Genomic DNA, 20,554 nt, shown 5'->3' with positions numbered 1-20,554 from the left:
GTAAAAAATATCAATATGCTCAGTAATTTTTTTTTCAATTTAACATATATATTACTCAATAAATAACCTTGCAATGCTGTGTTTATGTTCAGCATGGAAAATCGCTTACTCTTCCACTCCCTCACAGTCACAAAAATGCATTCAGGTACCTAAATTTGATCGGTACCTATAAAAGTACCTAATTTGGCACCCATCCCTAAGCACAAGATCTTTTCAAGAGAGTAACAAAATCTTCACAAGATTTTAAATGATCATAGCATAAGGGTCTCCTAACTGTCCTCAAGCATCAATGTCTGCCCCTTAAAGGCCTCCAGAGTGCTGTCCAATCAGAGGATAGGGGGTTTACGTAGTGAGGAGTCTTAAAGACACAGTAGCCAAGACAAAAATGTTTCAGACAGAGGCTGAAATAAGAGTTTCCAAAAACGCCACTTAAGGAAATATTTTGAAATATACATCATGTTGAGCTGCTAAGAAACCTAAAAAAAGCACACTACTCCCTCTTTAATCTTTGCACACTGTTTGTTTATCTGTTGCTCCTGTTAATAGGTGGACCACCTGGATAAAAACAGCCAGTGTGCCCTGGTTCATGCGGCCCTGAGGGGTCACATGGACGTGGTAAAGTTCCTCATCCAGTGTGACTGGAGCCTTGGTCCACAGCAGCAGCAGTCACCACAAACCCAACAACAGGCATCCTTCACCAAGAGCCACGCCGTCCAGCAGGCGCTCATCGCTGCAGCCAGTATGGGATACACAGAGGTACGAAATATGATGCAAATCATCTCAAATTCAGTCGTTTCGATCAAATTCCTCTCTGAAGGGAGGGCTAAATCTCAGTAACAAGTGGTTGTGTTTGATTTGACATTTCTATCCGGTGTATTGACGTTAAACCTGCGCATTAATCTGTGTCATCTTCAATCTCATCCTCCATCAGATTGTGTCCTACCTGCTGGACCTGCCAGAGAAAGATGAAGAGGAGGTGGAGCGCGCTCAGATCAATAACTTTGACACCCTGTGGGGGGAGACAGGTAGGAATACCGTCTGGAGCCAGACATTACATCAATAAAAACCTTCCATCAGCGCTGACAGACAGCTGTGAATGTCTAATCGTTCACATGGTTTTGAAATCCCCGGATGAAAACGAACCGTCCTGGAGTAAAGAGACTGTTTTTATGTGTGGAGTGTTTCTCTGAGAGGCAGAGCGCTGCAGTGCGGCTCTGAGAGATCGCTCTTGTGTGTCTGCTTGCTGCTGCTGCTGCGTCAGATGCTGATGGCGGTGCAGTGGTGTCATTGGAGCACAGACAGGGCTGGGCTCACACAGAGGAGGGGTGGAGGGGATGAATGTGATCCAGGGTGCTCAGAAATGACTCATTTGATTGCCCCGTAGCGGACAGGCTGTTGAGAAATGTGATGTATCATTGTAACCTAAAGCGGTGGAACCTTATTGAGAGGGTTGTTATTCCTCCCCGCTGCAGCCATGAAACGCTGCTCCTCTCTGTCAGCTGAAGAGGGGACGGCAGCTCCTTCAGCTGTGGGTTCAGTGTTTATCGGGGATCAGAGTTGTTCTGGAGGATGATTTGTGATCACGGTTTTAGAGGAGAGGTCAACTGAAAATACATTATACAGCCAGAGGCAGAGAGGGTGTGCATAACATCAGCATGAGGCTTAAAGATCACTGTGCTGCTCCTTCAAAGAACAGACTACAGTCAGATATACAGTGATGTTGAGTTTTAATCCTTTTTAGTCAGATTTTGTTTCCAGCAGCAACATTAAATGAATTTGTGAGACTGGGATGTGGAATATAACCACGCCTGAATCTGTATCTTTCTACTTTGGTCAGAAATTTTCTTCAATTTGGAAGTATTCACAAAAGTAACTGAAACTTTTCATCCTCTTGCTGTTAGATCTCTTAGATCAGACGCAAATGATGTTAACTCATGCATGTGTCAGGTTTTATAACCACTTGTTTCTTTTGACTCAAATCTAGGCACGCAGCCATTAACTGTTAAATATCTGAAGCACTTTCTCAATTAACTTTGACATTTTTGCTACAGTGCCTGTGAGGAGTTTTGAAGTGATCTTATAAACAGTCTCTTTTCTGGATATATGCCTGATCGTAATCCACACTTTAAAATGAGATTATCAGCCCCAATAAAGGTTATTTGGAGATGCAGTTTCCCAACCTCCTGATTGGGAACTGGATTGATTTATGGCACATTGAAGTCTCTATGACAACACCACACCGGCTGACAAAGTTTAGCAGTGAGGAGAGAGGTCTGTGCTTTTCTCTGCTGTAATTAATTTTATAGTGATGGTGGACACAAGAGCTGAATTATCTAACAGAAAAAGGACACAAAAGCAAATAAAGCTAAATAGGGGAGTGATGAAACACAAGCTAAAGGCTAAAACACCTGTTTATGCTAATGTTTATTCCAGCCCACAGTCAGCAGTTATTCTGCAGTGGTCTGTTCAAACTTAAGAGTCTATCAATAAAATGAAGAGTGAGCTACGTTAGCTCTGCTTGGTACATGAGTGCTGTTAGGACATATTGAGGATTCACTATCGTTACATGTTACAGACAAGTCTCAGAGCACCGGGTTGTGAGAAGAGCAAAATTTAGCCAGCTACTAAACTACAGCACAAACTATTGACCAATTATCAGCCGGGTTGATTATTGGGGCCAATATTTGGCATTTTGAGGCATATCGGCATCGGCCTTCTTTTTCAATCTGATGGCTGGTAAGAAATAAATTTATAACTGTGTTGTTGTGGCTCTGTTACAGCCACTCCGCTGTCTGCAGTCACTACTCTGTCCCCAGCACTGTCCCACCCACAGTACCATCTGATTGGTTACAAGCAGAGCCATGGCTTGGGTAACAGCCAATCAACAGTGCAATTTGACACCAATATTTGCACTTTGACTACAAATTAATATCGGCTTCAAATATCGGTATTGGCCCAGAAAACTCTATATCTGTCTATCTTGAGTACAAACTGCCAAATTGTGCTTGATGTCATGTTTCTAACAACATACATAACTGATGATAAAGACCTTGCTTTGCCATTTTTATCCAGTAAAAAGTTGTTGTTTTTTATACACAGAAAAGTAGAGTTAAAAAGAAGATTCGATCTCAGTTTATTTCTAAAACAATCACATGCCTTGTTAAGAGTCATGTTATCATGTCATGTGTGCATGACTCTGGGACAAAGATGCAGTTGAGTTTCAGTTAAAACAAACAGTCCCTTTTAGATATAAAAAGCCAAAAATAAGGCCTGGTAAGTTTTCTTACTTCCTTTGCAGATTTATTTTTTACCTATTACAGGTGATTCAGACCTTATTTTTAAGTAATAAATGAAGTTTTTTCAGGGTAGCACATTTCACACAGCAACATTTTCAGCAGTCATGACGTTTCTGTGCTCCAGCAAACATCTCCAACCATGACATCCTGAGTCATCCAGCTGAAAAAGGAAAAAGCGATCACTTTAGAAGTCAAAAGAAAAAGTCAAACAGAAATATTTTGATTCCCTGAAAATGAGACCCTGGAAATGACTGATCTGTTGGTCAGCTATGCTCAGAGGATGAATATCAGGTGTTTCATTTGAAATGTGTGCAGTTTAAATTTCGCTCAAACAGAAGGTCATGCTCCTTGCTTTCCCTAAAAAAAAACATTTTGAGGTTTAATTGCGAAATAAAAAAAATCTGATCAGGCTGGAAAATTCTCTTTCATTGGGCTAAAGTTGAAATTGAGGTCATTCCCGTGGGGCTGCTTCTCCTCCACTTAAATTATTCCAGTTATAATCATCACATTTGAGCTGAAGTCTTTTCAAAGGCCTTCGCTCCGACAAAAGATCTCAAGGGTATCACCTCCTCTTCTCCCTCCATCTCAGCTCGTCTCTTCAAGACTGGCTTTAATATGATTCCCAGAAATGCTGTTTCTCCCTTAGGGCGTGGATTATTTCACTTCTAATGTTTTTATTTGACGATATGAAAGAGGAGCTTATAGCTGTGAATCTACAGAGAATTATCACCCAGATTAGCCTCTGCTAGTAACTCTATGAAGCTTCATGGTGAGTTACAGTAATATAGAAATGAAGAAGCTGTCTGCAACAAGAAGTCACTCTAAATTTAGCAGATAGCCATGAGCGTGGAGACTAATTTCCCCTTCAGGAGTGGGAAGACAATAAAAACAGAGGGGAAAAGATGCATTTGCATACCAATTTTATGATATAAACATGGTTCTGCTGCCCCCAGGTGGCCAAAAAAACCTCTTCCTAATTGTTCAGTAATGACACTCCCACTTCCTCCCACAACAGAGCATGCGTTTGTTTAGAAAATTGCCCTAAAATCTGATTTTCACCCATCATATTTTCTCTCTGTGTTCAGCTCTTACCGCCGCCTCCGGTCGGGGGAAGCTGGAGGTCTGTCGTCTCTTACTGGAGCAGGGAGCCGCCGTCGCACAGCCCAACAGGAGAGGAATCGTCCCGCTATTCAGCGCGGTGCGACAGGGACACTGGCAGGTGAGCAGTCAGCTGATCCTTTTACTCTGAGATGAAACACACACATCGTATTTGATGTCATGGTTTCTGTGTTTGTGTTTTCAGATCGTGGATCTCCTCCTTACACACGGAGCTGATGTCAACCTTCCTGACAAACAGGGTCGAACTCCTCTAATGATGGCGGCCTCAGAGGGACACCTGGACACCGTGGAGTTCTTACTAGCTCAAGGTAAGGTTTTAAAACAAGGCTCCTAATAGGGCTGGACCATCAGATAAAGTCTCAAACAGTTTTCCTAAGACTGAAGTAGAAAAAGATTGAGATTTACTGAAGCACATTTCTAAAACTTGGTTATCAGAGCCTGACAGTGATGAAGAAGCAGCATTAAATAAATCAGGCTGACAGTGAATGGTCAGTGTGAGGCAGCAGCTGAGATTTATGCAGGCATCTTTTTGAATTGCTCTGTTAAACACGTCTTCTTAACTCCAATCACTCTGCCACTGCTCTCTGGGTTTCCTGACAGCTATTCCTCTGTGTGTTTTTCCCCCGTTTGAAATGGGTGCACACAAAAGTCGAACCTGACGGACGTGCAGGAGAGTCAGATTTGATGTGTCCATGCAGCCACTGAGAGAAACTGTGTGTGAACGCTGAGGAACAGAAAATGATCTCACAAGTGTCTGAAATAAATCATGTGTGAGCTCAAGAAGACTCATTATGTCGTAGTGTTTGAGCTCATTTTTTGTCTTCTTTATACAAAACCGCACAAACAAAAAGAGAAAAGGTGTGATTATGGTGTTTTTAATTTTTGTTTATGATAATTACAGACAAATTAAATCAAACTCTTGACAGATTAAGCAGTTAGTTGTAAAACAGTATGCAGATTAGGGGAATTAAATGAGTCTCAATGATGCTTTTTTGTTTTCCCAGGAGCCTCTCTGTCCCTGATGGATAAAGAGGGTCTGACCGCTCTGAGCTGGGCCTGTCTCAAAGGTCACTTACCCGTCGTGCGCTGCCTGGTGGAGAGCGGAGCGGCCACCGACCACGCAGACAAGAACGGACGCACGCCCCTCGACCTGGCTGCTTTTTACGGTGACTCTGAAGTGGTAAGTGGGAAAACACAAACGGAGAGCTGAAAGCTGTTGGTGCTAGCTCTGGTAGCGTTAGCCACACTTATACATACACTTTGACGTTATTTCTCTGTGATCTGTGTCAGTTTTGACAGTTTTTTGAGTATTTTATCACCTTTAGACTTGTCGCTCTGTAAGAATTACAAAGCTATGAAATTTGGATCTTTAGATCATCCCTATTCCAGACAGACACCTAATATGGGTGCATCACAAACAAGCCTTCGATGTTAGTGTCAGAGAAGCTTGATTAAGCTTATTCTCACCTTGGGTGGAAACAGAATCAAGGTAAATAGCTGTTTGTTCCAGTTTGGATATGATAACAATGCTCAGGGGGTTTTTTTATAAGTTTTTTTGGGGGCTTCCTATGGGTTTAATCAGAGAGTGAAGAGGACAGTGGGTAGAGAAGGAAACAAGGCGAGAGTAGTAGGGAATGATGTGGTAAACAGGCCACAGGCAACCTAGACCTCTAGGCCAGGGGCGTGAGCTGCTGCTAGGGGCTGCGCAACCAAAGTGTACTGGCAGCAGAGCATCATTATTTATTGATATTGTGTCAATAAATAAATACATAAACAATTAGATAAATAATTTAAAAACTTTTTAATGGGGGTTAACAGTTTTAATATTTAAATGTTGGTTTTTTTGTTACATAGAATTGACTGCTATTCAAGGCTCGGTGACCCTACTTGACTTTTAGATGTTATTATTGTCATTATCATATTGTTACTTACTGTATTCTCCCCACCATTTCTAATGTGAGAGATCATTAGGCATCTTATTGTACATTCTGTTCTGTGTCAACAGTAGCCTTTTTTATTGAACTTGATACTGTATATGTGGCTATAAAGACTACACCTTTTCTTTTTTATGCTTCGGGCATTCGGGGTGCGTCAGCTAAGTCGAGAGGTAAAAGGGGGAGCCCGGCCTGAAAAGTTTGGGAACCACTGCTCTAGGCCATCTGTACCCTTAATGTTTTAAAAAATAATGTTAGGACATGAAAATTAAGAAGTAAAAGTATTTAAGATATAAAAAGGCAAACAAAAAGATTCTGGAGTTTCTTCTGAGGCCCTGAAACATGTTTACGAGGAGTTTTTCGTTTTGATTTGTTAGTATTGCTATCGGCACATTATCGGTATCGGCCGATATTGGCTTAAAATTAAAAGGTCAGACATCAACCAACACCTCAATACCCACCAATGTAATAAACCGATAAATGATGAGACACTGCTTCCTTGAATAGATGCCTACCAGATAAGGTATATGAAGCTGACTAATCTAGGCAGAGTCTGGGTCTGAGTACTAAGCAGTTTATTTGATTTACATTCAGTTGTTGTACAGCTTCATTTTCATTATAGTTTTCATTTCTCATGTTCCCAGTGAATAGAGTTTTATTTTTTTACTTACTCTGTCAATTGTGAAATTGCAAAACCCTGGTTGTGGGTAATGTTATGATTGTCTCAGGGAGAGGATCAGTTAAGCTTTAAGAAGGATGAACCTTTTTGTATCATTTTGAGCGTAAGCACCATAATACTGTACGCTAGTTTTAAGATATTGGCAAAAAATCCAATATCGTGCATCCCTACTCAAATGTGTGAACATCACGCTGTCAAGCACCAGCAGCTGGCATCAGAAGTTTCCTTTAAGAGCCAGTTCCTGTCAGAAATCTAGCACATCTTTTAATGTGAGAAAGGGATTTTAACTCGAGTCTGAGGCAGACGATTAAGGTATTTCACAGCTGTTAAAAAGCTTCTGATTTCTCCATCCCTCAGGTCCAGTTCTTGGTGGACCACGGGGCCATGATAGAGCACGTAGACTACAGTGGGATGCGTCCCCTCGACAGGGCGGTGGGCTGCAGGAACACTTCGGTGGTGGTCGCCCTGCTCAAGAAAGGAGCCAAGATAGGTAAGAGGGTTACGATGCAGTGCAGAGTGGTGGATTTAGCTCACGGAGGACCTCTTCATGTGCAGAATCTCGTAGCGCCGTAATAAAAAGGTTATGTGCCTGCTGTGAAATGAGATAAGACGTGAGATCGTATTTGGAAAAAGGTCGTGCATTGGAGCATGAGCTGCATGAGTGAACGGAGAATCCAAAGATGGAAAATGCTCTTTGGTGTACACTTCCTGCTGGTCGTTAAAGAGCGCTGTAGCATTTTACTGCACTGAGCCATGGATTCAGGTTTGTCTCCATGTAGCTTTAAACCACTTCCTGCTACTGTACGCCGCTCGCCCCCTCCACTGCTGCATCGTGCTGCTCCTCCTCAGCTATTCCTGGCTCTGATGTGTGTTTCTTTTTATTGTACTACTGTTGCTCCGCTGTTGTTTTGCTTTCTCTTTCTCTCTGTCATGTTCTGTCAGCGCCTGTTCGTCTTCCTCCTTCTCTCCCGAACATACGCTCTTTCTCTGTTCTTCTGCGGTTGCTGCTCAGAGACAGGTTGTTATTAGCGCTTGCAGTGTTTCCTTTCGGTACCTGTTTTCTGTTTCTTCTCCTTATTTTGCTCAAGCACTTATCTCCGCTTCTCACTGCTGCTTTTTTGTGTTCCTTTTTTCTCACCTCTCCTCCTCCGATGCCATCACCTCTCTTCCTCTTTCACCTTCTTGCTGTTTTCTCTGGCAACTCTGCCCCTTCCCTCCCTCCCACTAACACTCCTTTCCTTGCTCATAACCTCCTCCTCCCTCCTCCTTTTCCTTCCCCCCTCCTCACCCAATATCCCCGCCTCTCTCTCCGGCCCCAGGATGTCAGACGCTGCCCAGTCGGCCCCGAGGTAAAGCCAAGGCTGTCGACTTCTCACCCCACCAGGCATTTTGACAGCTCTATCTCCTCTCTCTGTGTTGTCTGTGTCGTCCTTAGTGTCGGCAGGCCAGCTTAGCTTCCCAAAAACCTCCTCAAACTGACAAATAAATAACATGCAAGAGGTATTAGCACTGACAGTGATGCAGTCGGATTTCCCTAGAGGTAGATGCTAACGTCCAAATGGTTAATGACAGCATGCCCGGCCTCCAGCCTGTGACGTCGTACCGAGGTGTCGACTCTCCATCCCACAGATGCATGACGGGGGAGCCCTCAGTGACACTTTGCGTGGTCGTGATTTAGCAGAAGAAAAAAAAATGCATGTATTTGTAATTCCTCTGTGCCACCGCCACCACAGACTGAGGCCACAAACCTCTGCGCTGTGCATCGTTCATCTTCCAGACGTTTCCTCACTGTCAGCTAGGCCAGTCAGCAGCATTCCTCCCCCCCACACCTCCACCTCCACCACCCACCAGCTCAGAGGACAGCTAGCGCCTGCAGAGCTCTGTTATCTCCTTCCTGCTTGCCTCTTTTTGTTAACTGTACCTGCTCCTGTGTCTCCTTGTGCAAGATCCCCTCCTGTTCATCTCTGTTGTGTGTACGTGTGTCAAGGATTGCTGTTGCGCAGATTAAAGACACAAATTCAGGCATTCTGGGTAATTGTAGTTTCTGAAGCATTGTGCAGGAATCTAGTGCCTTTTTTTGAGTCTGAGTTTTTTTGCAGAAAACATTTGAAGTAAAACAAAATCCTCTGCAAATCAAAGAGTATACACGACAGCCACCTGTACACCTGCACTTCTTGACAGGGCAGAAATGTGTCTGTATGAAAAGATCTAGCAGGTTTTAATCAATTTCTTCGTGTCCCTCTTCTCCTCCGGGTTTTCCTCGACCAAAACAAATTAGCAGAAAATCTTCACAGTTAATCTTTTCCAAACGTTTGAGAACAAAACGTGCCAAATCAGAGGAACTCCCAGGAGGATTAAAATAAACTCATTAGGTATTTGACCCAGGTCTGATGTCCCCGTGTTCTCCAGGTTTTAGAGCAGATTTCTGTAATCTCTCCTCTGCAGTGGATTGCCTGTCTCTTATCCTCCATCCCTCATTTTGACTGTTGTCCTCATCCCTGTTATTAATGTTGTGTGTGTGTGTAGTGTGACTCCCAGTCGCTCCCTCCTCGTCTCCTTATTACTGTGTGTCGTTCTCACTGCGTGTTTTTTTTTTCATCTGCTCCTTCCTGTGTCACCCAGGTCCAGCCACATGGGCCATGGCCACCTCCAAACCCGACATCATGATCATCTTACTCAGCAAGCTCATCGAGGAGGGGGACGGCTTCTACAAGGTGAGACGACAAGGCCCTGAGGAATTAGATCAGAGAGTTAGATTTCAAAACTGAAGTCAAGATAAATCTATGATAGGAAAAAACCTTTTAAAACCAATACGTAAGAATATACCAACAAGACGCTTTTGTTTGTTTCAACAGAAGGGGAAGGTGAAGGAGGCAGCGCAGCGTTATCAGTATGCCCTCAAAAAGTTTCCACGTGAAGGCTTCAGCGAGGATCTCAAGACGTTCAGGGAACTCAAAGTATCACTTTTCCTCAATCTGTCTCGATGTCGGAGGAAAATGAATGTAAGTAAACCAAAAAGAAACGCTGGAATGTCAAGGATTAAAGCACTTCAATGCAGTATTACCTTTTTTAAAGCTCCTGTGAGGAGTTTTTGGCCTTGAATGAAACAAACTGAAATTTATAAATAAGCAGGAAAAAAAGAATAAAAGACATTCTTAGGGTCTAGTTTTTTTCTATTTTCTTATAAATCTACTTTTTAAAACTTTCTATGCCAAGGATTCACATCATAAAACTAGAAAAGCACTCAGAGAGTGCAGACCTCCGCCAAGCATATTGTGATTGTCATGCAACACTTACGTCCTACTTTAATGTTATACTCCCTTTCAGCAGACTGTCTGCAACAATTTGGTGTTAGTTGAAGGTTTGTACAGTGTTGAAAATTATGATGACCAAGGACATATTTAGTATTCTGGATCTTGATATCCAGAAAACTCGCAGGATCTGGATCTTACTTTTACATCTGTCAGAAATTATGGTGACCTTGTTTTTTATTATTTTGCAAAGCAATCCGACCATTTATCATGGAGTTATATACACAAATGGTGAAAACAGCTCTATCTCACAATGATAAAGAATCTTTAAAAAAAATCCTGGATCCTGATGGTGATCCAGATTACCTCTAAAATTTTAATCACTTCTTCCTTATTCCATTTTGAACATTTCTTGAAAATTTGCCAGATTTCACATGTTTAGCAGCTAATCATTCACAGGAAGTGCTCTTTGTAGTATTTCCTGGTTTGATTTGTAGTTTTAATTGTGTGCTCTTCTCTTTAACCCCTCCAGGACTTTGGGATGGCTGAGGAATTTGCTACAAAGGCACTAGAACTGAAACCAAAATCATTCGAGGCATACTATGCCAGGGCACGTGCCAAGCGTAGCAGCAGGTACGCCGAAAAGCTTTACTCTATTCATTCACATATTGATGTGTTCGTCTGTTTGAAGTCATTTTTTAAATTTCCTCCTAAAGATTGTCTTGACTTTTCAATTTTCAGACAATTTCCTGAGGCCTTAGAGGACCTGAATGAAGCCATAAAGCAGTGCCCCAACAACCGCGAGATCCAGCGGCTGCTCCAGAGGGTGAAGGAGGAGAGTCATCAGCTCAACCAGGAGGAGCACCAGCAGCAGGACCTGGAGCTGGAGCCTCCCCCCTCCCCTCCTCCTACGCCTCCCCCTGAAGATGAGGAGTCCCTGTCCTTGTCCCTGTCCATGCCTCTCCCCCCTCCCCCAGAGCCCCGGCTGGAGGACATGGAGCCAGTTCAAGATCTCTTTGAGGATGAGGACTACCTGGAGCAGGAGCTGGAGGCCATGTCAGTGGGTCTGCCTCCACCTGAAGGTCTTGCCAATCCTACCAGCCTCCCCATCATCCAGAGCCCCCCACTGTCCCCCACACATCCAGACCAGATCTACCTAGCTGGAGGTTCTCCGATGGGTCAGCCCTATGAGTATCACCCTACATCCTCCTCCATGTCCTCCCCGACCCGAGGGTCATACCAGCCGACGTCTCCCTCCCTCTCCCCAACACACCAAAACTCCCACTACCACCACAGTCCCCCCAACACCTCCCCTGTGCACCAGCAGTCCTACGGCTTCAGCTCGCCTCCCCTTGGCTCAGGAGGTCAGGGGATGGATCACCAGAGTCCGCCACCTTCTCCTCTACGCCGGGCAGCTCAGTACAGAGCCAGTCCACCGCTGGAGAGTGTTTGTCTGTACAGGTCTCAGTCTGGGTCTCCTGTTCGATACCAGACTGAACAGCACCCCGGTCGACCCAAGTCCCCCCTCTCCAAGATGAGCAGCCAGAGATCATTCCAGCTCAGCTCACAACCCTCTCTGTCCTCGCAGCACCACCAAGCCCAAGGCCTCCGTCTGCAGCCGTCCATCGCCCAGATCGTCCGCACAAACCAGCCCAGCAACGTGATGAGCAACAGTATGTACGGGAGCCCCATGGGACACTCGATGGGCGGGCGCTACCAAGGAGGATCCGTGGACGTGGAGAGCCGTTTGGTGTACCAGCCCTCCCTGGATGGGCGGTCCATGCCCCAGGCTAGCCTCAGCTCTGGGGCCCTCTGTCAGCACGGCGGCCGAGGAGGGGTTATGGAGTCCAGCCTGTTGAAGGACGAGCTACCCCAGCGCCCCTCCTCTGCCTACCGCGCCAGCAGTGGGGGCCCGGGGGGCATTCGTTACAGCCAGACCCCTCAGATCAGCCGCAGCCAGTCCGCAGCCTACTACCCAGTTTCTGAACATGTCCTGGAACGAGCCAACGCCATGCCCCCCTGCCAGCTGGGTTCTCCAGAAATCCCCCATATGGTGCGGCGGCCTGTCAGTGCCAACACGACTGAGATGAAGCAGCATGTGCCCACCCCCCGGCCCCTCATCCACTCTCAGAGCGTCGGCCTTCGGTTCTCCCCGTCTAGTAACAACATCTCTACTGGATCCACCACAAACTTAGCGCCGGGCTTCAGGCCGTCTTCATCCATCCAGCAGATGGAGATTCCCCTGCAGGCGACATATGAGCGCTCCTGTGATGACATTTCCCCCATCTCTCCCTCTCAGGGTGGCGGTGGGCTGTATCAAGGTGAGACCACCCGCTCCAGGAACACCCCTTTCATGGGCATCATAGACAAGACCGCGCGGACTCAGCAGTACCTGCACCAGCCCACGCGGTCCAGGGCCATGACGTCCATGGACTCCGCAATCAGCCCCACCTCCCCCGGCCAGCTCGTCCAGCAAGGCTCCACCTACAGCCCCCCCGCCTCACTGGGCAACATCGCCTACTACAACAAGACGAACAACGCCCAAAACGGACACCTGTTGGAAGAGGACTACTACACCCAAACCCAGCCTCCCTCGCTAGGCAAGCTGGCCAACGGCTCCCGCGGCGGAGGGGACGTCATGGAGCGGGTCAGCCAGGTGCCCACATACCCGGACGTGAAGGTGGCTAGGACTCTGCCCGTGGCACAGGCTTACCAGGACAACATGTACCGCCAGCTTTCACGTGACTCCCGGACCCAAGGCCCCACCTCCCCCATCAAACCAAAGAGACCTTTTGTGGAGTCGAATGTGTGATGGCCGGTCTGTGATTGGTCGGTTGGACTCAGTTTGTGGTTTAGAGTGAGAAGAGAAAAATATTTAGCTTAAGCTGTGTGTGACACAGACTTCTCTGAAAGAACTCAAGAGAGACGGACAGCGAGAGGGACCACACAGCCGGCTCACACAGACACTTAGGGTATTAGACTTTATCTTTAAAAAACAAAGAGAACCATTATTTCATTATCATAATCTGCACACAGGGAGGAGAACAGAAGGTTCCTACGTTCTGAATCAAAGACCAGTGCACTTCCAAAACGTTGCGAGGCACAAAGCTCCCACAGGTGAACACAACCGGTGGGACAGGAAGTAATCATCGGACTCTACTCGTGGACTCTGTATCCATCTTCTGTTCTTTCAAAGTGTGCTCTTAACCAAGGTTGCTTGTAGGCTCTATTCTATGTAATACAATATTATATGTTCAATACTGTACATTGCTCAGAAAATACAAACAGCTCAACAACTCAGTACTTAGAGAAAAATGACAATATTTATAATTAAGTTATATATTGTACATAGAGATGAGACAGAACATAGTTTGCGTTTGAATTGTATTCTGTTAACCCTGCCTTTGTGTCATATGGATGTGAAAACTGATCAGGGTGAGGAGAGAGGGACCAATTTTGGATGAAATAATTACCTCTGCTGAGTCAAAATGAATCAGATTATGTTATTCTTTATCGCTTTCAATGCTGAACTCTTTTCTTCTCTGGTTTAATCGCTGTTTTTCTGTTTAACATTAGAGAAAACTTAAACACCCATCCTTTCTCTATGCTGCTCATGTTGTTCTCAGCCATGAGGGGCTGGAGCAGCCTGCGTGATTTTTCAGACGGCAGGTGGTTGCTGGTGGATCCTGAAGGAAGCCATGCATGCAGGGAATCAAACCAGAAACCTTATTGCTTAGAGGCAGCAGCACTTAACCCTGCACCACTGTGCAGCCACAGTCCACAGTAACATCTCTAAAAAGTTGTTTTTCCCCCCTTTTTTGACCAGTACTTGAAAATCTAGAAGTATTTAATGTTCAGTGATTAAGAACACAGAGTGACATTGAAGGAAGTTCATTGATTCAGGTACAAATTTAGCTTTGACCAGCCCACCATAAATTACAGCTCTTACAAAGAGTGTTATGAGCTTCATGTTTGAACAAGATACAAATAGAAAGCTTCATCAAATATCTGCAATTCAGTCTCAAATTCACCCACTGACTGGAAAACTTTACGTCCTGAACTGAGTAAGAAAAAAAATCCTTTCTCCCTAACACTTATGGTCAAAAGGCCCATCCTGTTGAGCTTGAAGAAGGAAAAAAAAGAATACGGAGTGCATGTATGCACCTTTAAGGAATTCAGCTATAAACAGCTATCAAAAAAAAGATCCAACTCTGTCATGTCTGTGGTTTAGATTCATAAATTAGCATTTTTCTAGCATTAGAAATGCTCTCAAGCTGCATTATCCACCTTTATTGACATATTAGACCAACTCCCTGTTAACTAAAATATGAAATGTAACATTAAATTCAACACATTAGTCACTGTATTTCTACAGACGCACGTTTGTTCTGCCGAACTCATACATCTGCTGCCGTAAACAAACTCATCTTTTCTTTCTTTCAGTATTAATTCATCTTAAAGAGAATAACTCTGGTGTAGTGATAAAAACAAACAGTTTTTGGTGATTGTTGACTCAAAGTTGATCTTCATCTCTCCTCAGTACACAAAGACACTGTATGTTCCTCAGAGGGAGTAGTGATGGATTAACGTGGACAGTGCTCAGCCATTAAAAGCAAGCAAATGCAGACACGACCACTGTTCCAGACGTCCCCCTTTCTCCTGCTTTGGTTTGTGTCCTTTCTTTTTACCCACGATGCATTTAGATTCCTCCACTTCTGCACTAAAAATGCCTGTTAAGTTCTTAACTAAGGGTGCACTTTATGTATTTTTACTTACTTTGTTGTGACGATTGTTGGGTTTGGAGAAAGTGGGTGTGTGATCAGTCAGACTATCATGAGAATAATCTATGATTTACAAAGCAGTGATGAATGACAACATAAAGAGCAAACAATGTTTTTCAACTGGTGAAGATGTATAGACTTTCTAGCACAAGATGTAAATACTGACTCAAGATATTCCTCACAGTCCAACGCGGGTTCAATAGATCATATTTAATTGTTCTACATCATAAAAAGAATATCCATAGAAGTACTTTAACTCTAAATTAACCAGTCTAATCCACTGGTGTTGCACACATGTTAAAATAAAGTAAAATCTACTGCAAAAAAATAAAGGTTAACTGAGGTTTCAGTCCTGAGAAGCTCCATATTTTGAGTTAGGATGTCATAGAAAGTAAAAATGGGAATATTCAAGTTGTTTCTATATGTGTGGGAAAGTTATGGACCATTTGTCTGTAACATTTTATTTTGATTTCTCTGCTAAAGAATATCTAAATAGCGATAAATCCTCCTGTTTCATCTGCCCCCAGAGAGATGCCCTGCTTATCTTTACAGAAATGAAGGTATAAACTGTACTATACTTAATTTAAACAAGAGGGTGTATGGTTTCAGCTGTGTGTGTATATTAGTTTGCTGTAAATAGTCTGATGCATGTTCTATTCTTTCCATGAGCTCAAGCAGAAACATGTATAGCAGTGTTCTGGCTCTGGTGTGTGTGATACGATGATAAGGAGACCGCTAGCCCTGAACTATCCTTATCGTTTTCCTTCAAACCTCACCAGGCGAAAAGCGAAAGGTTCTTTTCTTTTCTTTTAATGTGTTTGCTTGCTGAGCAGAGTTCTCTTGTCTGTAAATGTGAGCTTTCAGATCGCTGTGATAAAAGTTTAATTAAAAACAATAAAAAAGAATGTGTTTTTATCTCATGATACCTGATTGTAATCTGTACAGTCGAACCTATGTATTGGAAAAAAAGAACATATTTATAAATGGTTACAACTGAAACACGCCCTGCATGTCAGTCATTTATTCACTGAAGCAGAAAACTCAAGATTGTTTATTTTCTACAAATAGTTGGTCCAAAACACTGGAGAAAAAAAACTCCAAGGTATTGGCATAAAGAAAAAAAACGCTACTGAAGAAGTTGAGTGTAATTCTCATACCATGGCGTGATTTGTTTGATCATGTAAATTGCACATTATTTGTGTGTTATGTAAGTTTCTGTTTCAGGAGGAGTTTGTCCCACAGCATGCACCTGATTCTGATCCCTCCACTTTGATGAATTGAGCATCAATCAGCTGTGAGTGACTTCAGAAAGTGCTCTGTAAAGGAGGGAGACTATGGGTAGGTTTATGTCATTTCTTAAACCCACTCTTCACCTCTGCTTATTATTAGCCATGCAATGCTAAGCTAGCTTTCCCCCTGGTGATGGTTGCATTGTGGTGAATGTGGGTGCAAGTTTTAACACAGATTATACAACAATGATGTGACTCTTGAACTTTTTTAATGTTTTTAAATGTCATTGCACAGACAATAGGGTGATTATAAGTGTTGATTATAAGTGTGCAAAGCTCAACCCTTAGAGCACCTTTACTTTGTGATATAAACAAAAGTAAACAATCATGAGAATTTTTAACAGTTTGACTGAGAAAAATCTGAATACTTAAAACCTTTTCCCTCAACTGTTGAAGGTCTAAGAGATGAAAGTTGTTCAAGTAAAAACAAATAATCTTTACTCAAAAAATCATTCCACAACCTTTCCTCAGTGACCTTATTTTGCTGCAAGAAACCAAATTCTTTATGGCAAACGCCTCTACAGCAAAAATAAATTGTCCATTTCTAAAAAGGATACAGTAACATAAAAAAAAACAGAAGATAAATTTACTGCAAATATGCAGTACTTCAAAATATGGCACATTTCCCACATTTTCAAAAATGAAACGAAATATGAAGGCACCCTCCAAAGACCAACACCAGTCAAATTTTCACCTGCAAGTAAATATATATTTACAATTTTGTACAGAGACCTGAGGAGTACTCTGCAGATTTAACAGAAGACAAATGCCTTTGAAATGGAGTGATCATGGTTCCTACTCTTTCTTCTTCTTATGAGTGAAAAGGTAAATGAGTCCTGGTACAAGCACCATGACAATCTGAGGCACGATAACGAATTTGATGAAAAACAGCCCGTAAAAGAGGCCCTGAGGTCGGATTGGAAGCGGCAGACGATGGACGTGGTACAGACCCATAGAGGAAAAGGCCAGACATAAAGCTCGTGGGGCCCACGGCAGAGAGTAACCACCAGGTTTCCAGTACTGAGCCAGCCCCATACCCAGCAGAGCCCCACAGTCTCGAGTCAGGGAGGAGAATGGAGCTGTGTCCAAACGGATCCACTCTTCATGGCTGCACCATTTCTTAGCCAGAGCAATGGACCTGAGGAAAAAAACAGAACGAGTTGTTTTATACTGAGCAGACTTATCTATACACACTAAAGTCATTTTATAAGGCTCACCAGGAGAGGTCGATTCCCAGCTGCCGCAGGCCAGTATGCAGCAATACAGTGCCAAGCAGCAAACCAATGCTGAGACTAAAAAAGAACAGCAGGGGGCGACCTTCTGGTACTCTGTGGCTCAGAATGATCCCCAGAAACACACCTGACAAAAACAAGCTTTATCAATTCAATATAATTCCTCAAAAAAAAGCAGCACTTACTTTGCCCTCTGTAGGTCACATGCTAGCTATCAGTTTCTTGTTGATGTTAGGGGAATAGTTTGGGTATTAAACCTGTACAATGAAATGTGAAGAAATAAGCCCAGACCTGTTATGGAGCCAGCGACAACCTGATGGGGGAAGTGGGCGAGGATGAATATCCTGGAGACTCCAACAGCCACCAGTATCAGCACATAGAGCAGGTATGGAACAGCAGATAACAGAACACTGTTGGCACAAAGAGAAAATTATGTGTGGTCTCTGAGGCTCTCATCCTTATGTTCCCAAGTTTAAAAGCAGCTGTTTTATTTATTACAGAGGAGCTTACCTGCGTGTACGAGAGTACATGTATGACCCCAGTGAGGACACCACCACCCACCAGACCGCTGCTGTAACCATTGAGTGTCCTGATGGACTGCCTAAGACACAGACAACAGGTTAAAGGTCTGACTGCAATGAGTCAAGTGTTTATGACAGATGCATGCTGTGTTTGTCTTAAAAATCATCTTACCTGGGCCAGTCTCACAGGTGGAGGAAAACTGGTGAACTTGAGGTTGTTTGTTGACAAAAAGACGTGATTCACCGATCCACCAGAATGGCCTTTCTCCAAATAGCATCCTAAGAGAAAAAAATAAAATTAAATAACACATTATGCACAATAGATTTCAATTCAGTAACAATTATAACAAAGAAAAATATGAAAAGGGAATAAAAATAGAATCAAAATTTACAAAACTTTTTTAAAATACTGAAAATGTAATTGTGTCTGAGCAAGAAAGTATACCAAGAAAATAGGGAGAAACTGTCTTTAATTTATGTCTTGGTCTCACACATAAGTTTGTCTTTTGTTTGTGGTTGTGGCTGACAAACCTTTGAATTTAAATCTATACCTTTAAATAATGTAATTTGCTTTAAACCACTCAGTATTTTCAATGGTTTGCTTGTTGCTGTTTCATCTTACAAAAAAAGAGCTTAAATTAAACTGTGTCAGAAGAAACACAAAAAAGGTAAACTCAAACCTAAAAAAAATATGAAAACAGCATTATTCACTGATAGAAGATAATTACAAAACATCTATCGTATTTAAAATATGATGTAGTCGTTACATTTTATAAAAAGGTAATAGAAAGTCACAAATGAACTTCTTTTTTATTTTGATTTTTAAAAATTATTTAATATGATAATTTTTTTACCTTACTTAATACAATTTCGCGTTTGTTTGAAGCTGTGTAAACGCTAACGACTGCTGTAGGGAAAATAATAAAGGTTCCGTTAACAAATGTACCGAGTCGGACAGCGCTCATTGACGGACTGTCTTTGCTTCCGCAAACTGCAACGTATAAAAGATACCATTCAAAAAAATGCTTTATCAAAAACATTTGATCAAACAACTGTTTTAAAAAGACAATACCACACTAACATTGTACTCGTCTTCTATTTATGTGTTTTGATGTTAATAGAGTGTTTGGCAGCTAGCTAGGATGCTACTTTAGAGCATATGGTAAAGTGAAGCCTCCAGAATAAACACTGCCTTCTCCAAAAGTCTTACCATTTAAACACCAAGTTCAACCACTCCGATATGGCTGCTACCCAGATCACTGCCACTCCGGCACGTTTGTTGAGGAAATATGTAAAAGGAAAGACCAGAAGAAAGGCTGCTTTGGGATCTCCAAGATGTGTGACAAGCAGCCAAAGTTTCTCATGACTCTTCGTTCTCTGCTGGAGACTTTCGGCGATCCAGATGCCTTGAGTATAGATAGCCTCCATCTGTTCGTTTTCTCCTAACCCATGTACCGGATTTAATAAAATTCAAATGCAAAGCTCATTATGATGTACTTCAGGATGTGCGGATGTGCTACAGTTGAGTGTGCAGTGCCTAGGCATGTCCAGTAGGGGGAGGAGTTTGGCTTGGGAGGGGACGAGAAAGAGGGAGACTGTTTTGTAGGCTTATACTATTGTAGTTTTCAAGGGATGAAAAACTACAGGCAAACAGTCAAAATATCAAGAAAGTTTCATTTTTAATAAAGTCATCGTAAAAATAACTAAACAAAAAACAAGTTTAATTACCGATTTGACTCATTTTGCACATTCCAAACGAAGCTTTGAGGAGTAACACTTTAAGAAATTAGTCCCGCTAGTTACATATCTCCTAGATGATTTACTAAATTCCTATAACTTTCATTGAACTACTATATAGTTTATTTTTTCTTATTGTTTTAAATGTATGTACAAATATCTATTACTTTTACTACTACAATGTTTTACAAACTGCTCTTGAAACGGAAGTCCCAAAAAGACAAAGCAGATAAATAAATTAATATATTAATAGAAGAAAATAAAATAAAATGAACTGAAAGAATAATTAAGAGAATAATTGAATGAATAAAATTAAAGTCGGCAAACAAACGGTGAAATAACGAAGTAAGACGGATAAAAACTAAGAAAAAAAGATAGATTTAAAAAGGAGATAAGTGTTATGACAATGGCAGTAAGAGCCAAAAGTTGAAATAGAGAAAATACTGTCATGACTGATATAGATACAACAATAAGATAAATCAGTCATTCAGCGCAAAGGAGTATTAAATCAGCATAAATACATAGATAGAAAAAAGGAAAGAAAGGAATAAAATTGAGGCACTAATGCAACAAGAACACTTGCATATAGTTCCGATTACTTTACAAATATTTTTACACCTTTTAAAGCAAAATGTCTGTACCTTACACACAGACCATGCGTTAAATATACGACTTTTTTTTTTTTTTTTAATCAAAAAGGGAGGTCAAATCTTTT

At 42.5% G+C, this 20,554-nt stretch overlaps 2 protein-coding genes across 7 annotated transcripts in view; one reads left to right on the top strand and one right to left on the bottom strand.

Moving 5' to 3' along the window:
* tanc2b (tetratricopeptide repeat, ankyrin repeat and coiled-coil containing 2b) overlaps positions 1-15,965 on the top strand; it is a 175,401-nt gene extending 159,436 nt beyond the window's left edge. For 4 of the 6 annotated variants that reach the window (XM_074663942.1, XM_074663943.1, XM_074663940.1 and 1 more), the window contains 11 exons: positions 547-756; positions 932-1,025; positions 4,382-4,515; positions 4,600-4,723; positions 5,420-5,595; positions 7,386-7,518; positions 8,348-8,377; positions 9,651-9,742; positions 9,884-10,030; positions 10,812-10,912; positions 11,021-15,965. In XM_074663942.1, coding sequence (XP_074520043.1) covers positions 547-756; positions 932-1,025; positions 4,382-4,515; positions 4,600-4,723; positions 5,420-5,595; positions 7,386-7,518; positions 8,348-8,377; positions 9,651-9,742; positions 9,884-10,030; positions 10,812-10,912; positions 11,021-13,091 — 3,312 coding nt within the window. In that variant the 3' untranslated portion in view covers positions 13,092-15,965. The remainder of the gene's footprint in view (positions 1-546; positions 757-931; positions 1,026-4,381; positions 4,516-4,599; positions 4,724-5,419; positions 5,596-7,385; positions 7,519-8,347; positions 8,378-9,650; positions 9,743-9,883; positions 10,031-10,811; positions 10,913-11,020) is intronic. The other 2 variants (XM_074663941.1, XM_074663939.1) reach the window with 1 other exon arrangement.
* A 268-nt stretch (positions 15,966-16,233) lies between these two features.
* Positions 16,234-19,657, bottom strand: g6pc3 (glucose-6-phosphatase catalytic subunit 3). The gene is made up of 6 exons (XM_074663944.1): positions 19,313-19,657; positions 18,275-18,381; positions 18,092-18,182; positions 17,873-17,991; positions 17,567-17,708; positions 16,234-17,487 (listed from the first exon to the last, which is right to left on the bottom strand). Exons 1-6 carry the CDS (start codon positions 19,528-19,530, stop codon positions 17,145-17,147), a joined length of 1,020 nt encoding a protein of 339 aa, XP_074520045.1. The 5' UTR covers positions 19,531-19,657; the 3' UTR covers positions 16,234-17,144.
* Between the last annotated feature and the right edge of the window lie 897 nt (positions 19,658-20,554).

This window comes from Halichoeres trimaculatus, unplaced genomic scaffold, assembly GCF_033239565.1.
Source record: "Halichoeres trimaculatus isolate MK-OKI-2021-1 unplaced genomic scaffold, fHalTri1.1 fHalTri1_scaffold_23, whole genome shotgun sequence".
NCBI lineage: Eukaryota > Metazoa > Chordata > Actinopteri > Labriformes > Labridae > Halichoeres > Halichoeres trimaculatus.
Note: the sequence above shows the minus strand (reverse complement) of the source record. Positions and strands in the feature narration are given on the sequence as shown.

Excerpts from the sequence above, each read along its gene's own strand:
- g6pc3 (XM_074663944.1), bottom strand. The coding sequence starts at position 19,530 with ATGGAGGCTATCTATACTCAAGGCATCTGGATCGCCGAAAGTCTCCAG. Across the intron at positions 18,183-18,274 it reads CACCTGTGAGACTGGCCCAG|GCAGTCCATCAGGACACTCA; the intron begins GTAAGATGATTT and ends TCTGTGTCTTAG. Across the intron at positions 17,992-18,091 it reads ATGTACTCTCGTACACGCAG|TGTTCTGTTATCTGCTGTTC; the intron begins GTAAGCTCCTCT and ends TTGTGCCAACAG.